At 42.5% G+C, this 17,803-nt stretch overlaps 1 protein-coding gene across 8 annotated transcripts in view; it reads left to right on the plus strand.

Annotated features, from left to right (window-relative positions):
* LOC117328060 (cGMP-dependent protein kinase 1-like) overlaps positions 1-17,178 on the plus strand; it is a 121,616-nt gene extending 104,438 nt beyond the window's left edge. For 3 of the 8 annotated variants that reach the window (XM_033885400.1, XM_033885413.1, XM_033885421.1), the window contains exons 9-17: positions 1,871-1,942; positions 2,449-2,536; positions 4,520-4,659; positions 5,208-5,297; positions 6,537-6,678; positions 11,871-12,034; positions 12,554-12,676; positions 12,939-13,068; positions 13,303-17,178. In XM_033885400.1, the coding sequence (XP_033741291.1) occupies positions 1,871-1,942; positions 2,449-2,536; positions 4,520-4,659; positions 5,208-5,297; positions 6,537-6,678; positions 11,871-12,034; positions 12,554-12,676; positions 12,939-13,068; positions 13,303-13,401 (1,048 nt within the window). In that variant the 3' untranslated portion in view covers positions 13,402-17,178. The remainder of the gene's footprint in view (positions 1-1,870; positions 1,943-2,448; positions 2,537-4,519; positions 4,660-5,207; positions 5,298-6,536; positions 6,679-11,870; positions 12,035-12,553; positions 12,677-12,938; positions 13,069-13,302) is intronic. The other 5 variants (XR_004532816.1, XR_004532826.1, XR_004532793.1 and 2 more) reach the window with 5 other exon arrangements.
* The last annotated feature ends 625 nt before the right edge of the window (positions 17,179-17,803 follow it).

Here is a 17,803-nt window from a genome sequence, read left to right on the forward strand (position 1 = left end):
GTCTTCATGTCCCCGTTAAGGGCCTGCCCTGCTGACGGAGTCTCCATGTCCCTGTTAAGGGCCTGCCCTGCTGACGGAGTCTTCATGTCCCTGTTAAGGGCCTGCCCTGCTGACAGAGTCTACATGTTCCTGTTCATGTCCTGAATGTCATAAGTGTCCCTACTCCTTAGTAATCAACTAGACAACATCAGCTCTGATTAAGAGTCTTTTGATATATATGGCCATTCCCCCGAGTAAATACAACCTAACCTGACTACCTATCCAACATGCCTTTCCGTGATCTCGTTTGATACAACAAAGATACACTCCTCTGGAAAATTTGGCATATTGTTCATTTTATTGTACATATCTATAATTAGGGTCAGGATACTTGTCCTTGATTTGATGTCTTCTCCTTGTCGCCTTTACGTACAGAATGTATCTTTTCCATCCAGCTGTGTTAGCGCTTTCTTATAAAGTCAGTTTACAAGTGTTAACACTTCTTATGGGCAATATTTAAAGTCTATAACAAAATATTTCGATAACTTACTTTGAGTTTGGATACAGCTTATTTAATCGGGACGAAATAAGGGAACAAACGAGACAGCAAATTATTTCAATAAAAGATGAAAATCGACAGATGTATTGATGTATTGTCTGGAATACGTGAAGAAGTATGTACTGTGGTCATAACTTTACGAGGATAGAATCCATGAATAAAATATCTGGAAAGTGTGACTGGCCTCGTGACACATGGTGTGTATAAACGGCACCATTCCGGAGATACCCATGTCAACAAGGCGATGTATCTGCCTCCGCGCTAGATAGCAACTTATTCTACATGGACTTGGCTTGACGACAATATCGTATTCTTATCACATCTAATTAGCTGTGGACGTTCCCACACGTGGAAAGGTTACGGAAAGTCTACATGCAACTCGTACATGATAGAAAGCATTGTTGCTGTATACGGTCAGAACTTGTGAAGGCAACACTTCAAAAGCTAATGATTTTTCGTAAGAATCATGTCAAGTCAATGTAAATTCGATAGTTTGCTCCCCTTTCCTGAATTTTGTTATCGTCACCAAGGCCAACATTTCTCAGGGCTACTTTCATATTAATAAGCCTCGTCTCAGACCGAGACTTGGCGGGATTGTTCTCTGGAAGACTCTTAGAGGTCATATGTTAGAACATCGGCTGAACTTTCATAAACTTATATCAACCAATGATTGAAGCGTCAGTGTGTTGGTCCCGTATAGTTTGTCATTACGTGGTACAGCATACAGGCCCACCAGATATGTACTAGCTATCACGGCGATCCAAAACGTAGTCTACTATATACATCTCTGAAAAACTGCATGATGTTATAAATAGCAATATATCGGAGTCAAAAATCTACTGTGTTTAATAATGAAATAGATGTTAAGGTATAAGCGAAGATGGGTACATACGAAATACCTCACAGACAAAATTTATCGAGTTAGATAATGGGTAATAATTTCTGTAAATAGAGACACTGCAATGATGAGGTAGAGACGAAATACCTAGTAGACAACATTTATTGTGTTAGATAATGGGTATTAATTTCTGTAGATAGAGACACTGCAATGATGAGGTAGAGACGAAATAACTAGTAGACAAAATTTATTGTGTTAGATAATGGGTATTAATTTCTGTAGATAGAGACACTGCAATGATCGGGTACAGCGCCGTCCGTGTGTTTCCTGTGGTCCACACGATTTGATAGATGAAATTTCCGAGCTCAAAGACTGTACCAATCTTAGCAGATGTTTACCACTTGTTTACCAAAGTGACATACAGACTGATGTTACCTGTCTCTAACACGTCGGATCAAAGCCAAATCGTTAACGGTCTATCATTGTGTTTGTAGGTCATACTCACAGCTAATCAGTGATCTAGACGAACTCAAGCGTGTGTATGAAGATGAGGATGAGAAAGCTGTGTAAGTATATATACACACATACATATATATATAGTCTGCTAGTCCTTAAATAAACACAAGTCCGATATGCTCAGTCTAGCGGGGACATTGATTACTTGTTCTGATTACTTTTTCTGATTCATTTCAATATGGGCATGGCAGTTGCCTTTCAACAAGCATCCCAACTATCTTTTTCTTTTGAGACGACAACTATATTATCTCTGTGCGTTACAGCAATTCTACGAATTAACTGTTAAATTAAGAAGTATATTCTGACGTCTGACGTATCCTTCAGAAATCAGCGTTATATTTTCAACTATCAAACTGAAATTACATTACTCACTAGGCCATACTTAAACCGTCGACCGCTTCAATATCAAAATTTGTATCAGCATAAAACGAGTCTATCGGACAGCTGTCGGCAAGCAGAATATACATGTAGTTGTCTTGAGCTTTAACAAATATCTTGTACAGACATATTCGGAAAAGATTGTTTGATATGCATGTATGTCGCTGTTATCATTTAGGTTCGATCCGGAGTTTGTCAAGCTCAAACTCAGCGACATCAGTATCATCGCCACGCTTGGAGTTGGGGGTTTCGGCCGCGTGGAACTGGTAAGTGCCATCCTTGTACATTTGTAACGGGTTGTTTCATGTACCAAATAGTCTTGTTTACATTCTGTACCTGAGTTTTCGGATTAGTTTTATTGACGGCCTGATATTGTAAACCTAGCGATTTATTTGACAGGAGAGTTACTTATCAACTGTAACGGAACAGCACTGTACATCTAACACACATCAAACTGTAGGTAAGGGAGGGGAGGGGAAAGGTGTTGATGTAGTCCTGTATTATCTAAGATCTTGGCAAGCTCAACTGTGAAACGAAATTATAGAAAAATGATATAATTTATCACCGTTCTATAAAAAGACGATAGTCATGCTCAGATAGATACGAACAGATGCTGGCCCACAGCTGACAAGAGTATATATGTAGATAGGTCGTTGGCATTTCAGCAAGATTGGTACACCTCGCAAAAGGATTTAATACGCATTCATCAATTTCCTATAGACCTGTGCGTGCTGCGTTTTGTTTGTGGTTCGCTGGTTATCAGATAGACATGTTCGCGAAATGAGAGTTATCACCGCTGCGGGAAAACCATCAGACTTACACATAACACCACAGCTAACGGACAGTTTATTATACTCTAAAACAACTGTATATATTTGTGGTTGGTAACATTGAACTTGTAATTATTTTGACGTAACATTTTATCAGGTTTCTTCGGTAACAATAATGTGCTTGTCCTCAGTTTTATTGAGTACTATTACATCTGATTATATAACGCCCTCCCAGGTTGCGACCGTGATCTTGGTGTTTCCACATAATTGTGGCTCGTTTTCATTCCAAAGATGCGGTTTTGGCTACTTGTATTGTTTGGGGATATTACGTGAGGTAATTACATACGAAACTGAAAACTGCCAAGAATTACATCATGTTCGGTTATCTAAGGCCTTACGCCAGTGCATCAACTGTCTGGGATATGCTCTCATCCTGTAAGATCACAAAGGATGGCTTGAACCTACACTATCTAAGGTGACCACGTGTCGTTCCTTTGGTCAAGTGCGATTACGTGTGTTCTGGGAGACCATGAACTATTGGAAACATGAGCTCACCTATAACATTTAACCTATTGTAAAAGAGAAATAAACACATTGGTTTAAAACTTTACAAAAAGCTATTGTGTAAACCGTTAACCGTCCGTCCTAGTGTAGTGAGCAGTCCCTTCATTAGCTAACTTATCACCTGGCCTGTGTAAACCTTTCCCAGAAATGTATCATTGAGGCACTTTGATGTGTAGTAAAGGTAGGTCAAGCGTTTGACAGGATCGCCATTTCGTCGTTCCACTATAGACGTTACGATCTAGATTTGTGTATTGTCGACTCTGAGGCACCTGAGGTATAGTTAACCACACGTCTGGCGTAGAACTGAATGACTATGATTACGGCAAACATTTCCTATGTAAACATCAACACTCGTGGGACTCCCTCCTCACTACAAACGAGCAAACCTCCCAACTCATTACAGTAGCTATGTACAAATGGCTCCGGCGCCTCTACTCCATATTGTCACGTTCGTTTCGTGGTTATGCAGTTGTATGCATTGTAGGTGCATTGTGTCCCACCTGTGCAGACATTAGAGACAGAGAAGCCTTGGCCTGAATACTTGTATTCGTTATATACCTCTCTCCAGCAACGCTCTAATAACTAATAAATCACCTTGCCTCCTGGAGATAAATGTCTCTATTTGAAGTACCGTTCACACGTTGTTATTGTTGTTTATTTGAAGTGCCGTTCTCACATTGTTATTGTTGTTTATTTGAAGTGCCGTTCACACGTTGTTATTGTTGTTTATTTGAAGTGCCGTTCTCACATTGTTATTGTTGTTTATTTGAAGTGCCGTTCTCACATTGTTATTGTTGTTTATTTGAAGTGCCGTTCTCACATTGTTATTGTTGTTTATTTGAAGTGCCGTTCTCACATTGTTATTGTTGTTTATTTGAAGTGCCGTTGAACGATTGTTATTGTTGTATTTTTTAGGTACAGGTTAACAACGATAACACAAAGACATTTGCCCTGAAGATTCTCAAGAAACACCACATCGTAGAAACCAGACAACAAGAACATATCATGAACGAGAAGAAAATCATGTCCGAATCCAGATCAGACTTCATTGTGAGGTAAGTTTCCATTGAATCATACACGGTCTGATTTCTTGGTAATCATAATTGAAGTAGAGGATAATTGCGCTATAAGTCATCTTGCATTTGCGTTCCACCTTCTCCCAGTGGCCTTGATAAGGGCATGAGCGTGACCAGGCTTCCCCTATAGAGCTGTTTCGCACGTGCTGTTTGTTTATCTAGCTGCTGTGTTTTATTACCGAAATTTTAATGCGTCTTTACAATAGCTCTGCCAAAATGTTATTAAGTATCTTGTATCGAGTGCAGCAGTGTGGGTCGTACACATCTCTGTGTTAACACGCCCTCCGTCGTATCGCATCTCATCTCGCGCATAATATCACATCACATCTCACGCAAACAGCACGTGGGCGCACATGGTGGACTCTATTAATAACATAAAATTGAATTCAACTCTTATCACGAAAACTTCTTGCCTGGCACGCTTTTGAGACAAATCATACTGTCTTCTCTTTATCACACATTATCTCCCCTTGATCTTCCACGCCGCCATGATTACAAGTTGTTGTAAATGTTGATTTCTTTTATAGATTATATCGCACGTTCAAGGACAGAAAATACCTGTATATGCTACTAGAGGTCTGTCTAGGTGGGGAGCTCTGGACCGTCCTCCGAGACAAGTGAGTATAAACCTCTCTCTGGACCGTCCTCCGAGACAAGTGAGTATAAACCTCTCTCTGGTCCGTCCTCCGAGACAAGTGAGTATAGACCCTCTCTCTGGACCGTCCTCCGAGACAAGTGAGTATAGACCCTCTCTCTGGACCGTCCTCCGAGACAATTGAGTATAGACCCTCTCTCTGGACCGTCCTCCGAGACAAGTGAGTATAGACCCTCTCTCTGGACCGTCCTCCGAGACAAGTGAGTATATACCTCCCTCTCTCTCTGGACCGTCCTCCGAGACAAGTGAGTATAGACCTCCCTCTCTCTGGACCGTCCTCCGAGACAAGTGAGTATAGACCCTCTCTCTAGACCGTCCTCCGAGACAAGTGAGTATATACCTCCCTCTCTCTCTGGACCGTCCTCCGAGACAAGTGAGTACATACCTCCCTCTCTCTGGACCGTCCTCCGAGACACGTGAGTATATACCTCCCTCTCTCTCTCTGGACCGTCCTCCGAGACAAGTGAGTATATACCTCTCTCTTTCTGGACCGTCCTCTGAGACAAGTGAGTATAGACCTCCCTCTCTCTGGACCGTCCTCCGAGATAAGTGGGTATATACCTCCCTCTCTCTGGACCGTCCTTCCGAGACAAGTGAGTATAAACCCCTCTCCCTCTCTCTGGACCGTCCTCCGAGATAAGTGGGTATAAACCTCCCTCTCTCTGGACCGTCCTCCGAGACAAGTGAGTATATACCTCCCTCTCTCTGGACCGTCCTCCGAGACAAGTGAGTATATACCTCCCTCTCTCTGGACCGTCCTCCGAGATAAGTGGGTATATACCCTCTCTCTGGACCGTCCTCCGAGACAAGTGAGTATATACCTCCCTCTCTCTGGACCGTCCTCCGAGATAAGTGGGTATATACCTCCCTCTTTCTGCCCTCCTCACATGGCCATATCTAATCAAAGGATGTTAAACAAAGTTTAACTAAACCAAATACCCCTTCTCTATCTAAAGCAGTCTTCCAGATATCAATTGTTTGCAAATTATTTGTTTTGTATCAATATAGTATTTGTGTATGACTACCAAACAGGTCATATAGTAAGTCAAGTCGCAAGCAATATTATCATTCTGAGGTTTTGATTGAAAACCTATTAAAGTTTTAAATTTGATAAGATACTAGTAACAAACCAAACAGCACTATTTTTTTTAAAAGCCATGACCAAATGGACAATAAAGTGATTGTATTTGTTGTGTACCAGGGGTTCGTTTGATGATAGTACGACACGGTTCTACACTGGTTGTGTGGTGGAGGCGTTCGCCTACCTACATAACAAGGGCGTGGTCTACAGGGATCTCAAACCAGAAAACCTCCTCATCGACACTCAGGGATACGTAAAGCTGGTAAGTATTGCTCGATGTTAACACAGCTTTATCGTCGATTAAACTTTACAAGGAATTAGAAATGGAGGGGAAATGTGTTGACCAGGATACACGTGCCAAACAGGCTGCTTCAGCGAGTTAAAGGACTCTAGGCTATTGTTTGGTTCGGACGCCAACCTACCTTAAGCATCCAAACCCTATATGACACTGCGCAAGTTCCGCCCTTGATTTTAGGTCGAAAAGAAATAGACAATAACATCGGTATTCATTAGTCTAAACTTGGTGACAACAGTGTGTACTTACAGTTTAGGTATTATATATCCCATTTAAACAGTCAAATCACTAATTCACACCAAATTAATAATACTTTGACACAAAACACTTTGCTACACCATTCCACCGCTTCACGTAACCTATTTCGAACATGGCGGCATTGGTTGCAAAAAATACGGAATGTGTGTACCAAGCGGAACAAAGATCAAGTGCAAAGCAAATAGCTTTTCATTTGTTTTTGCTTCATATTCCATTTTTGTTTTTACCGGGCCGCCATTTTCAATCCGACTTGTTACCGGAATGAAGCCTGGAAATGTAAATAATCGTGATTGTGTCGTCTTTGAGTGCTATTTTTGTGGATTTTATGACGGATTCATAAAAATGAGATAATAACATGACACCATTATACACTTAAATGTAAACTAGCTGCTTGACATAATTAAAATCCTAACTTTGAAAATTTGACATTCTGTGCAGTGTAAATCCGCCTTGGGCAGTTAGAAGTTACATGGCGCCTGTCATAAGTTTCTCTCCGTGTTATCCTCTAACATTGTTGGAGTACAAACAGGCATGAATGCAGTTGATAGTCATTTTTACCTGTCAAACAATGAACATAAACAGGCCAAATTTAGGTACAAGAATGTTGGTAGGACTTCTAATCAAGAGGTCAAATGTCATTATGGGTTGGCCTGTATATATTTTATAACCTGGTCTATATCGGTCTCGTTCCCCCTAAGGTTGGCCTGTATATATTTTATAACCTGGTCTATATCAGTTTCGTTCCCCCTAAGGTTGGCCTGTATATATTTTATAACTTGGTCTATATCAGTCTCGCTATTTTATAACTTGTCTATATCAGTCTCGTTCCCTTTAGGTTGGCCTGTATATACACGATGTATTTTTGAAGTTAACGAGAGGTACTTTCTCACTGTGATCTTCAATCCCCGTTTCTAGTAACCAACCAACCCCATCCTCGCCCGACACATCAACACAATTTTAGAGAAAACCAGATATATTCATAAACCGAGAAACCACTGTTGGTCATTCCCACGCTATACGCCTAAACCGAGAAACCAATGCCCGTCCTTCCCACGCTATACTCGTACACCGAGAAACCACTGCCAGTCCTTCCCACGCAATACTCGTACACCGAGAAACCACTGCTAGTCCTTCCCACGCTATACTCGTACACCGATAAACCACTGCCCGTCCTTCCCACGCTATACTCGTACACCGAGAAACCACTGCCATTCCTTCCCACGCTATACTCGTACACCGAGAAACTACTGCCAGTCCTTCCCAAGCTATACTCGTACACCGAGAAACCACTGTCAGTCCTTCCCACGCTATACTCGTACACCGAGAAACTACTGCCAGTCCTTCCCACGCTATACTCGTACACCGAGAAACCACTGTCAGTCCTTCCCACGCTATACTCGTACACCGAGAAAATACTGCCAGTCCTTTCCACATTATACTCGTACACCGAGAAACCACTGCCCGTCCTCCCCGCGCTATGCGCCTAAACCGAGAAACCACTGCCCGTCCTTCCCACGCTATACTCGTACACCGGGAAACCACTGCCCGTCCGTCCCACACTATACTCGTACACCGAGAAACCACTGCCATTCCTTCACACGCTTTACATCTAAACCGAGAAACCACTGCCCGTCCTTCCCGCACTATACGCCTAAACCGAGAAACCACTGCCAGTCCTTCCCACGCTATACTCGTACACCGAGAAACCACTGCCCGTCCTTCCCACACTATACTCGTACACCGAGAAACCACTACCCGTCCTTCCCACACTATACTCCTAAACCGAGAAACCACTGCCGGTCCTTCCCACGCTATACTCGTACACTGAGAAACCACTACCCGTCCTTCCCACACTATACTCGTACACCGAGAAACCACTACCCGTCCTTCCCACACTATACTCGTACACCGAGAAACCACTGCCCGTCCTTCCCACACTATACTCGTACACCGAGAAACCACTACCCGTCCTTCCCACACTATACTCGTACACTGAGAAACCACTACCCGTCCTTCCCACACTATACTCGTACACCGAGAAACCACTACCCGTCCTTCCCACACTATACTCGTACACCGAGAAACCACTACCCGTCCTTCCCACACTATACTCGTACACCGAGAAACCACTACCCGTCCTTCCCACACTATACTCGTACACCGAGAAACTACTGCCCGTCCTTCCCACTCTATACTCCTACACCGAGAAACCACTACCCGTCCTTCACACGCTTTACATCTAAACCGAGAAACCACTGCCAGTCCTTCCCGCGCTATACGCCTAAACCGAGAAACCAATGTCCGTCCTTCCCACGCTATACTCGTACACCGAGAAGCCACTGCTAGTCCTTCCCACGCTATACTCGTACACCGAGAAACCACTGCTAGTCCTTCCCACGCTATACTCGTACACCGAGAAGCCACTGCCGGTCCTTCACACGCTATACTCGTACACCGAGAAACCACTGCCAGTCCTTCCCACGCTATACTCGTACACCGAGAAACCACTGCCGGTCCTTCCCACGCTATACGCCTAAACCGAGAAACCAATGCCCGTCCTTCCCACGCTATACTCGTACACCGAGAAACCACTGCCCGTCCTTCCCACGCTATACGCCTAAACCGAGGAACCAATGCCCGTCCTTCCCACGCTATACTCGTACACCGAGAAACCACTGCCCGTCCTTCCCACGCTATACTCGTACACTGAGAAACCACTGCCGGTCCTTCCCACGCTATACGCCTAAACCGAGAAACTACTGCCCGTCTTTCCCACGCTATACGCCTAAACCGAGAAACCACTGCCAGTCCTTCCCGCGCTATACGCCTAAACCGAGAAACCACTGCCAGTCCTTCCCACGCTATACTCGTACACCGATAAACCACTGCCGGTCCTTCCCACACTATACTCGTACACCGAGAAACCACTGCTAGTCCTTCCCACACTATACTCGTACACCGAGAAACCACTGCCGGTCCTTCCCACGCTATACTCGTACACCGAGAAACCACTGCCGGTCCTTCCCACACTATACTCGTACACCGAGAAACCACTGCCGGTCCTTCCCACGCTATACTCGTACACCGAGAAACCACTGCCGGTCCTTCCCACACTATACTCGTACACCGAGAAACCACTGCCGGTCCTTCCCACACTATACTCGTACACCGAGAAACCACTGCCGGTCCTTCCCACACTATACTCGTACACCGAGAAACCACTGCCGGTCCTTCCCACGCTATACTCGTACACCGAGAAACTACTGCCAGTCCTTCCCACGCTATACTCGTACACCGAGAAACCACTGCCAGTCCTTCCCACGCTATACTCGTACATCGATAAACCACTGCCGGTCCTTTCCACACTATACTCGTACACCGAGAAACTACTGCCGGTCCTTTCCACACTATACTCGTACACCGAGAAACCACTGCCGGTCCTTCCCACACTATACTCGTACACCGAGAAACTACTGCCCGTCCGTCCCACGCTATACTCTTAAAAACCAAGAAACCACTGCCCGTCCGTCCCACGCTATACTCTTAAAAACCAAGAAACCACTGCCAGTCCTTCCCACGCTATACGCCTAAACCGGGAAACCACTGCCGGTCCTTCCCACACTATACTCGTACACCGAGAAACCACTACCCGTCCTTCCCACGCTATACTCTTACACCGAGAAACCACTACCCGTCCTTCCAATGCTATACTCGTACACCGAGAATACAACGAGATATCGCCATCCCTCTCTAACCCATGTTATACTCCCAGAGATATCACTACCTCAGGTCATCCGCATTTATACTGCCGATTAACGCAATAGTACATCGTTACCTGGTATGCATGTACTGGTTAATTTACTAATGTAACCTTAGTAATTCAATTTGTGTTGTATACCAAACAGGCCAGCCAGCCGTCGACTCGCCAACTCAAATACAGTCCAACACACATGTCTCGTAGATATTATGATATGACTCTGTTTTGTCTGGCACATTCCTTGCATAAAACATTCTTGGTTACATGTCAAAACTGTTGTAAAGTACAATAGTTATAATTACAGTTGTAGTGTATATATAGCGTGGGTAGTTAGGTACATTCACACGAGACGTGTACATAGGGATATATATGTATCAAGGTCATCGGTACGTAACAATTACAACAGATAAAGAAACAATCAGGGCTAGCCATCACGCCATAGCGCTATCACTGCCTCCTAAAACCCATCCACCAAGTCACTAGCCTCAACACTACAACATGTATGCCTCCACAACAATTCTTCTGATGTTCCCTGACATGAAATAGACCCCCAACGTACTCTTTAATAAAACTGTCTGTGCCAGATTCAGAAGGCGAAAGAACTTCTTTGTAATGCATGGTAGATAGTGTTCGTAGGTCAATACATCCACTGTCATTCGTTAAAGATGTCCGAGTCTTCATCCCTTACGTAAAACCTCCCTGGCCTGTAGGTAGATCCTCTCCAGACCTAAAGTGAAGCCTACCTTGCTCGTAGGTAAATTAACTCCAGCCCGAAAGTGAAGCCTAACCTCTCCAGTCCTTACATGAAATCTCCCTGGTCCATAGGTAAATCCTCTTCAGTCCTTACATGAAATATCCCTGGCCCGTAGGTAAATCCTCTCCAGTCCTTACGTGAAATATCCCTGGCCCGTAGGTAAATCCTCTCCCGTCCTTACGTGAAATCCCCCTGGCCCGTAGGTAAATCCTCTCCAGTCCTTACATGAAATCCCCCTGGCCCGTAGGTAAATCCTCTCGGCCCTAAAGTGAAATTTCCCTGTCGCATCAATAATGTTATACAGTTTGTAGTGTTTTAGCACGTAATTGCATACGTTCGCATGGTTCAGTAAAAGAAAATACAAATTATATGTAAGTCTGTATTGAACAGGTGGACTTTGGGTTCGCCAAAAAGGTCGGACTGGGGAGGAAGACCTGGACATTCTGTGGCACCCCAGAGTATGTGGCACCGGAAATCATTCTTAACAAAGGTCACGATATTTCTGCTGACTACTGGTCTTTGGGAATACTCATGTTCGAGTTACTGACAGGAAGGTAAGGTATCACACCGTGTCATACAATGACACCAAAAACTCTGTTAGCTTTTCAACAACTTGATGTTCTTAGAGGTATACTTGATTAATACACGCTTGCAGATCGGTAAATGAGAAATAAATATACCCGCTGATTCATACTTCATGATCGTAAGATAGAAGCGACTTAGAAACTCGTATAGATTTCCACATTTGCTTGTGTGTTCTTTACCTAGAGGTACGAAAATGTCCAAAATCAATCAGCTTAGTCCATTTCATCATTTGTTGTCTTTCTGTCTAACTGCCTGTCTTAACAATGCCTTACCTCTGGCCTTTGTATTGAGCAATGAATGGGAATAGTAATGGATCTGTGCCGTAAGCAAGACATCACATAGTTCTTAGGTTCTTGTTATTCTCTTAATCTATCGATGTATTACACCGGATGTATCGATGTATTATCAGTAAAGACAACATTGTCTGCCATCATCATATTTTACAATACCGTCTGTAACCAATTACTAAAGAATATTTTTCGTTACAGTCCTCCCTTCACCGGTCAAGATCCAATGAAAACGTACAACATTATTTTGAAGGGAATTGATGCCATAGACTTCCCACGCAAGATCACAAAGAACGCCCAAAATTTAATCAAGAAACTATGCAGGTATGGCTCACAAAGAACGCCCAAACTTTAATAAAAAAAACTATACAGGTATGACTTACAAAGAACGCCCAAAATTTAATCAAGAAACTGAAAACCTGTGTTTACAAAAGAGCATTTGTAAGCAAAGTGTGTTAGACTATATAAATGTAAGATAAAATCATTACCTGTTTATATCCCTCTATGATATAGCACGAATATGCTGATGTCATGACGCTGTAAATGACATTGGAGTTACATAGGTAATTGTAATTTTTGTTTATAGGGAGACACCGTCAGAACGTTTAGGATTTGGACGGGGTGGAGTGCGAGAGATCCAAAAACACAAATGGTTCGAAGGTTTCAACTGGGATGGTCTAAAGAAACGGAGTCACAAACCACCTATTACTCCATCGGTAAGTCACTTTCACACACAATGGTACTCATTTGCTTTTAATATTATTCGCTTATTAGTATATATTGTGAATATCAGTCTTTTTATCATCATTCGAATTGAAACAGTGTGAAAAGGGTATTTCTAAAATGAACTGCACAATAACAATTGAGCTGGATTTTACCTTAAATTCTTTCCCATAAGTCGGACCAATTTTCATCAATGTAATTAATTCTTTATTGTATTCTTTTTACAGATAAAAGGCACAACAGATACCTCAAACTTCGATGATTACCCAGAGGAGGAAGATGAGCCTCCTCCCGACGATGTCACAGGTTGGGACAAGGATTTTTGAGGGCAGATCTGGTGATATATACTGGTGATATATACTGGTTAAATGTGATGGCAGCCTTACCTGATCACAACCGGAAGAGGTTGTGGAAGGAGAGCACAGTATGGCAAAAACCTTCATCTAAAGATGCATTTTGAGGAGTTTGAACAATGTATTGTCAAATGTATTCTCCTCGGTGTAGGAAATGACGTTATTGGCCTTACCGTCCGTTCTTACTCAAACCAGGGAGGCGTCACGTTAGTGGTAGGAAGAATGTCGTTACAGACATAGCGGAACGGCGCCCATAATGTATAACTATGCAAAACGTGAAGCAACTAGTGCTGTTCCCGTGTCTGACCAAAGTAAGGCGACTGGCTGTGATAGAGAAGTGCGTGGTATCCTGATCTCCGTTAGACATTTGTCTTTATACTTTCCAGTGTCCAATGTGTGCCTTGCACCAATGGCTGACAGTCCACATGGCTATCCTCGCACGGTTTTCATCGATCTGAAGAACCACGTACTGCAACTTTGGTTAGAACTTTGTATGCAATGTCAACAGTGATCCGAGTTGATTTAATTCGGTAATTTGCAGATCCAATCTGTTTGCCCCAGTTCTATCCGAAAGCCGTGCGCCTGTGAAATGATTTTTCCAACACCGTCCAAATATTCTCGGAACTAACAATATAATTGCGAATGTTTTAAGTGCTTGAGCGAGTCATCAGATTGTGAACACTTCTCGTATTAAGTATATGGGTCCGGGAATACATGTAAATATGTTATTGGATAGCTTTGTATGGCAATGGTAGGTTTCATTGTTAAATGCAGCTAATTTGTTAGTCCCAGTTATAATGATTCGTGTTTTTGTACTAGGGAGAGGATTCCTGTACGGTTACTGTAAATCTGGTATAATTCACAAGGAAATATTCATTCTTATCCAAACTAAATGTTTACTTAATTCGCATTCCGGCAATTTAAAGGTTTCGACACATTTCTGAAAATAAAACACTCGTGAAAAGTATTGACTAATATAGTATCCCCAGTCTTTGGTGAAACAGGAGAACTGATCACATACTTCAACATATAGCTGATATTTATCTCGGCAATTTAACATGAAATCATTTGTCAGTTATTTCTTCACGAATTAAACAAAGCTCACTAATGGTTGGATGGAGAAGTGGAACTCCTGATTATTATTCGATATACAGTAATAAGACGTACGGAGGAATTTGTAATGGTTTATATGTTATGTCATAATAGATAATAATGTAACGGCTGATGCCAGTGTATATTTAGACATTTTGTAAAGATATAAACCGGAGTTTTTCAACATGAAACGCATACAGAAAACCAGTCGTGTGCCGGCCGATGGCTGTCAGTTTTATCAATGGCGTTGCCTAATCGTTCGGTGGAGATGTATGACAATAATTTAATTTTGTCATAGAGGGTAATAATGTTTACTATTTGGAGTTGATTTTAATTAAAAATACATGTGTCATTAATTAAGGGGGCTTATTATTCAGAGGGAAATACTGATATAAAATGGGGTTAGCTGGCTAGCATTACGTATATATACTGTGTGCGAGTGTTAAATAGTGAGTGTAGTATGTGAGGACAGATGATTCTCGTGTACATTCTCGTGTACCTACGTTAGGACGTGAGGATAGATATAATTCTCGTGTACCTACGTTAGGACATGAGGATAGATATTATTCTCGTGTACCTACGTTAGGCCGTGAGCATAGATGCTTCTCGTGTACCTACATTAGGACGTGATGACAGATGCTTCTCGTGTACATACGTTAGGACGTGAGGACAGATGGTTCTCGTGTACCTACGTAAGGACGTGAGGATTGATATGATTCTCGTGTACTTACGTGAGGACGTGAGGTTGATATAATTCTCGTGTCGTACGTTAGGACGTGAGGTTGATATAATTCTCGTGTCGTACGTTAGGACGTGAGGATTGATATGATTCTCGTGTACTTACGTGAGGATTGATATGATTCTCGTGTACATACGTTAGGACGTGAGGTTGATATAATGCTCGCGTCGTACGTTAGGACGTGAGGTTGATATAATTCTCGTGTCGTACGTTAGGACGTGAGGATTGATATGATTCTCGTGTACACACGTTAGGACGTGAGGTTGATATGATTCTCGTGTACATACGTTAGGACGCGAGGATAGATATGATTCTCGTGTACATACGTTAGGACGTGAGGTTGATATAATTCTCGTGTCGTACGTTAGGACGTGAGGATTGATATGATTCTCGTGTACATACGTTAGGACGTGAGGGTTGATATGATTCTCGTGTCGTACGTTAGGACGTGAGGATTGATATGATTCTCGTGTACTTACGTGAGGATTGATATGATTCTCGTGTACATACGTTAGGACGTGAGGTTGATATAATTCTCGTGTCGTACGTTAGGACGTGAGGTTGATATAATTCTCGTGTCGTACGTTAGGACGTGAGGATTGATATGATTCTCGTGTACATACGTTAGGACGTGAGGATTGATATGATTCTCATGTACATACGTTAGGACGTGAGGTTGATATGATTCTCGTGTCGTACGTTAGGACGTGAGGATTGATATGATTCTCGTGTACATACGTCAGAACGTGAGAATTGATATAATTCTCGTGTCGTACGTTAGGACGTGAGGATTGATATGATTCTCGTGTACATACGTTGGGACGTGAGGTTGATATGATTCTCGTGTACATACGTCAGAACGTGAGAATTGATATAATTCTCGTGTCGTACGTTAGGACGTAAGGATTGATATGATTCTCGTGTACATACGTTAGGACGTGAGGATAGATATGATTCTCGTGTACATACGTTAGGACGCGTGGATAGATATGATTCTCGTGTACATACGTTAGGACGTGAGGACATATGGTCCTCGTGTACATACGTTAGGACGTGAGGATTGATATACTTCTCGTGTACCTACGTTAGGACGTGAGGATAGATATGATTCTCGTGTACCTACGTTAAGACGCGAGGATAGATATGATTATGTGTACCTACGTTAGGACGTGAGGATTATTATGATTATCGTGTACCTACGTTAGGACGTGAGGATAGATATGATTATCGTGTACCTACGTTAGGACGTGAGGATAGATATGATTCTCGTGTACCTACGTTAGGACGTAAGGATAGATATAATTCTCGTGTACATACGTTAGGACGTGAGAATAGATGACTTGTGCACATACGTCATGACGTGAGGATAGATATGTGTACATACGTTTCGTGATTTTAGTGTCACAGTTGGGCTATATAGTTGTTGGACTGTATTTATTGTTAGGTTTTATTATTATACTGATCGGTGGGATGTTTTCTGATGGCCAGTTCTACAGCACCACGGCCCGCTGTAAGGGGGCGATTACCCTGTCTCCAACAACACAAACTCTGGTTCATGATATTTCAGTCGCTACTGACATGGTAGTTTTAACACTTAGTTTTAAACGTTTAAATGAAATCTGATAAAGACATGACTATATTTATACGGATTACTGTTCACTTACTTTCCTTATTGGGATTTCGTTTGTGATATTTTAAATCTGATTTTATCACACGTATATTATATTAAGATTGTGTTTATACTGGTGCTGCAGTTTTATATGTCCGTCTGACTGTCGATACCGGACGTACAGACGGACGATACCTGTGTACTACTTGCCGTTGTTGGGTGTTCCACTGAGGGGTAACGTGCCTTAAATAGTGGCTGTGTGTACTCGTGACTATTTTGATAGAAAATAAAGAAATCTGAAATACTCATATCAGGCCTTTGTCTCAGTCTGTTAGACAGCATGTTACCATATACCATACTCATATCAGGCCTTTGTCTCAGTCTGTTAGAGTACAATCTACCATACTCATACCAGACCTTTGTCTCAGTCTGTTGGAGTACAATCTACCATACTCATATCAGACATTTGTATAAGTCTGTTAGAGTACAATCTACCATACTCATACCAGACCTTTGTATAAGTCTGTTAGAGTACAATCTACCATACTCATACCAGACCTTTGTATAAGTCTGTTAGAGTACAATCTACCATACTCATACCAGGCCTTTGTCTCAGTCTGTTGGAGTACAATCTACCATACTCATACCAGACATTTGTATAAGTCTGTTAGAGTACAATCTACCATACTCGTATCAGACCTATGTCTCAGTCTGTTTGAGTACAATCTACCATACTCATATCGGGCCTTTGTATAAGTCTGTTGGTTTAACACAACCTGACAAGAATTGAGAAAGGTAAGCAATGTTAAATGGTAGGAACTCTTGATCAGTGGGGGAGAAGGATGGTCGTCACACTGTTTCTGTTACAGGGGACATGACATGGATGTACCACTTTAAGTATAGGAAACTCTCCGAGTTACATTGGACATGACACG

This window comes from Pecten maximus, chromosome 1, assembly GCF_902652985.1.
Source record: "Pecten maximus chromosome 1, xPecMax1.1, whole genome shotgun sequence".
Classification (NCBI taxonomy): domain Eukaryota; kingdom Metazoa; phylum Mollusca; class Bivalvia; order Pectinida; family Pectinidae; genus Pecten; species Pecten maximus.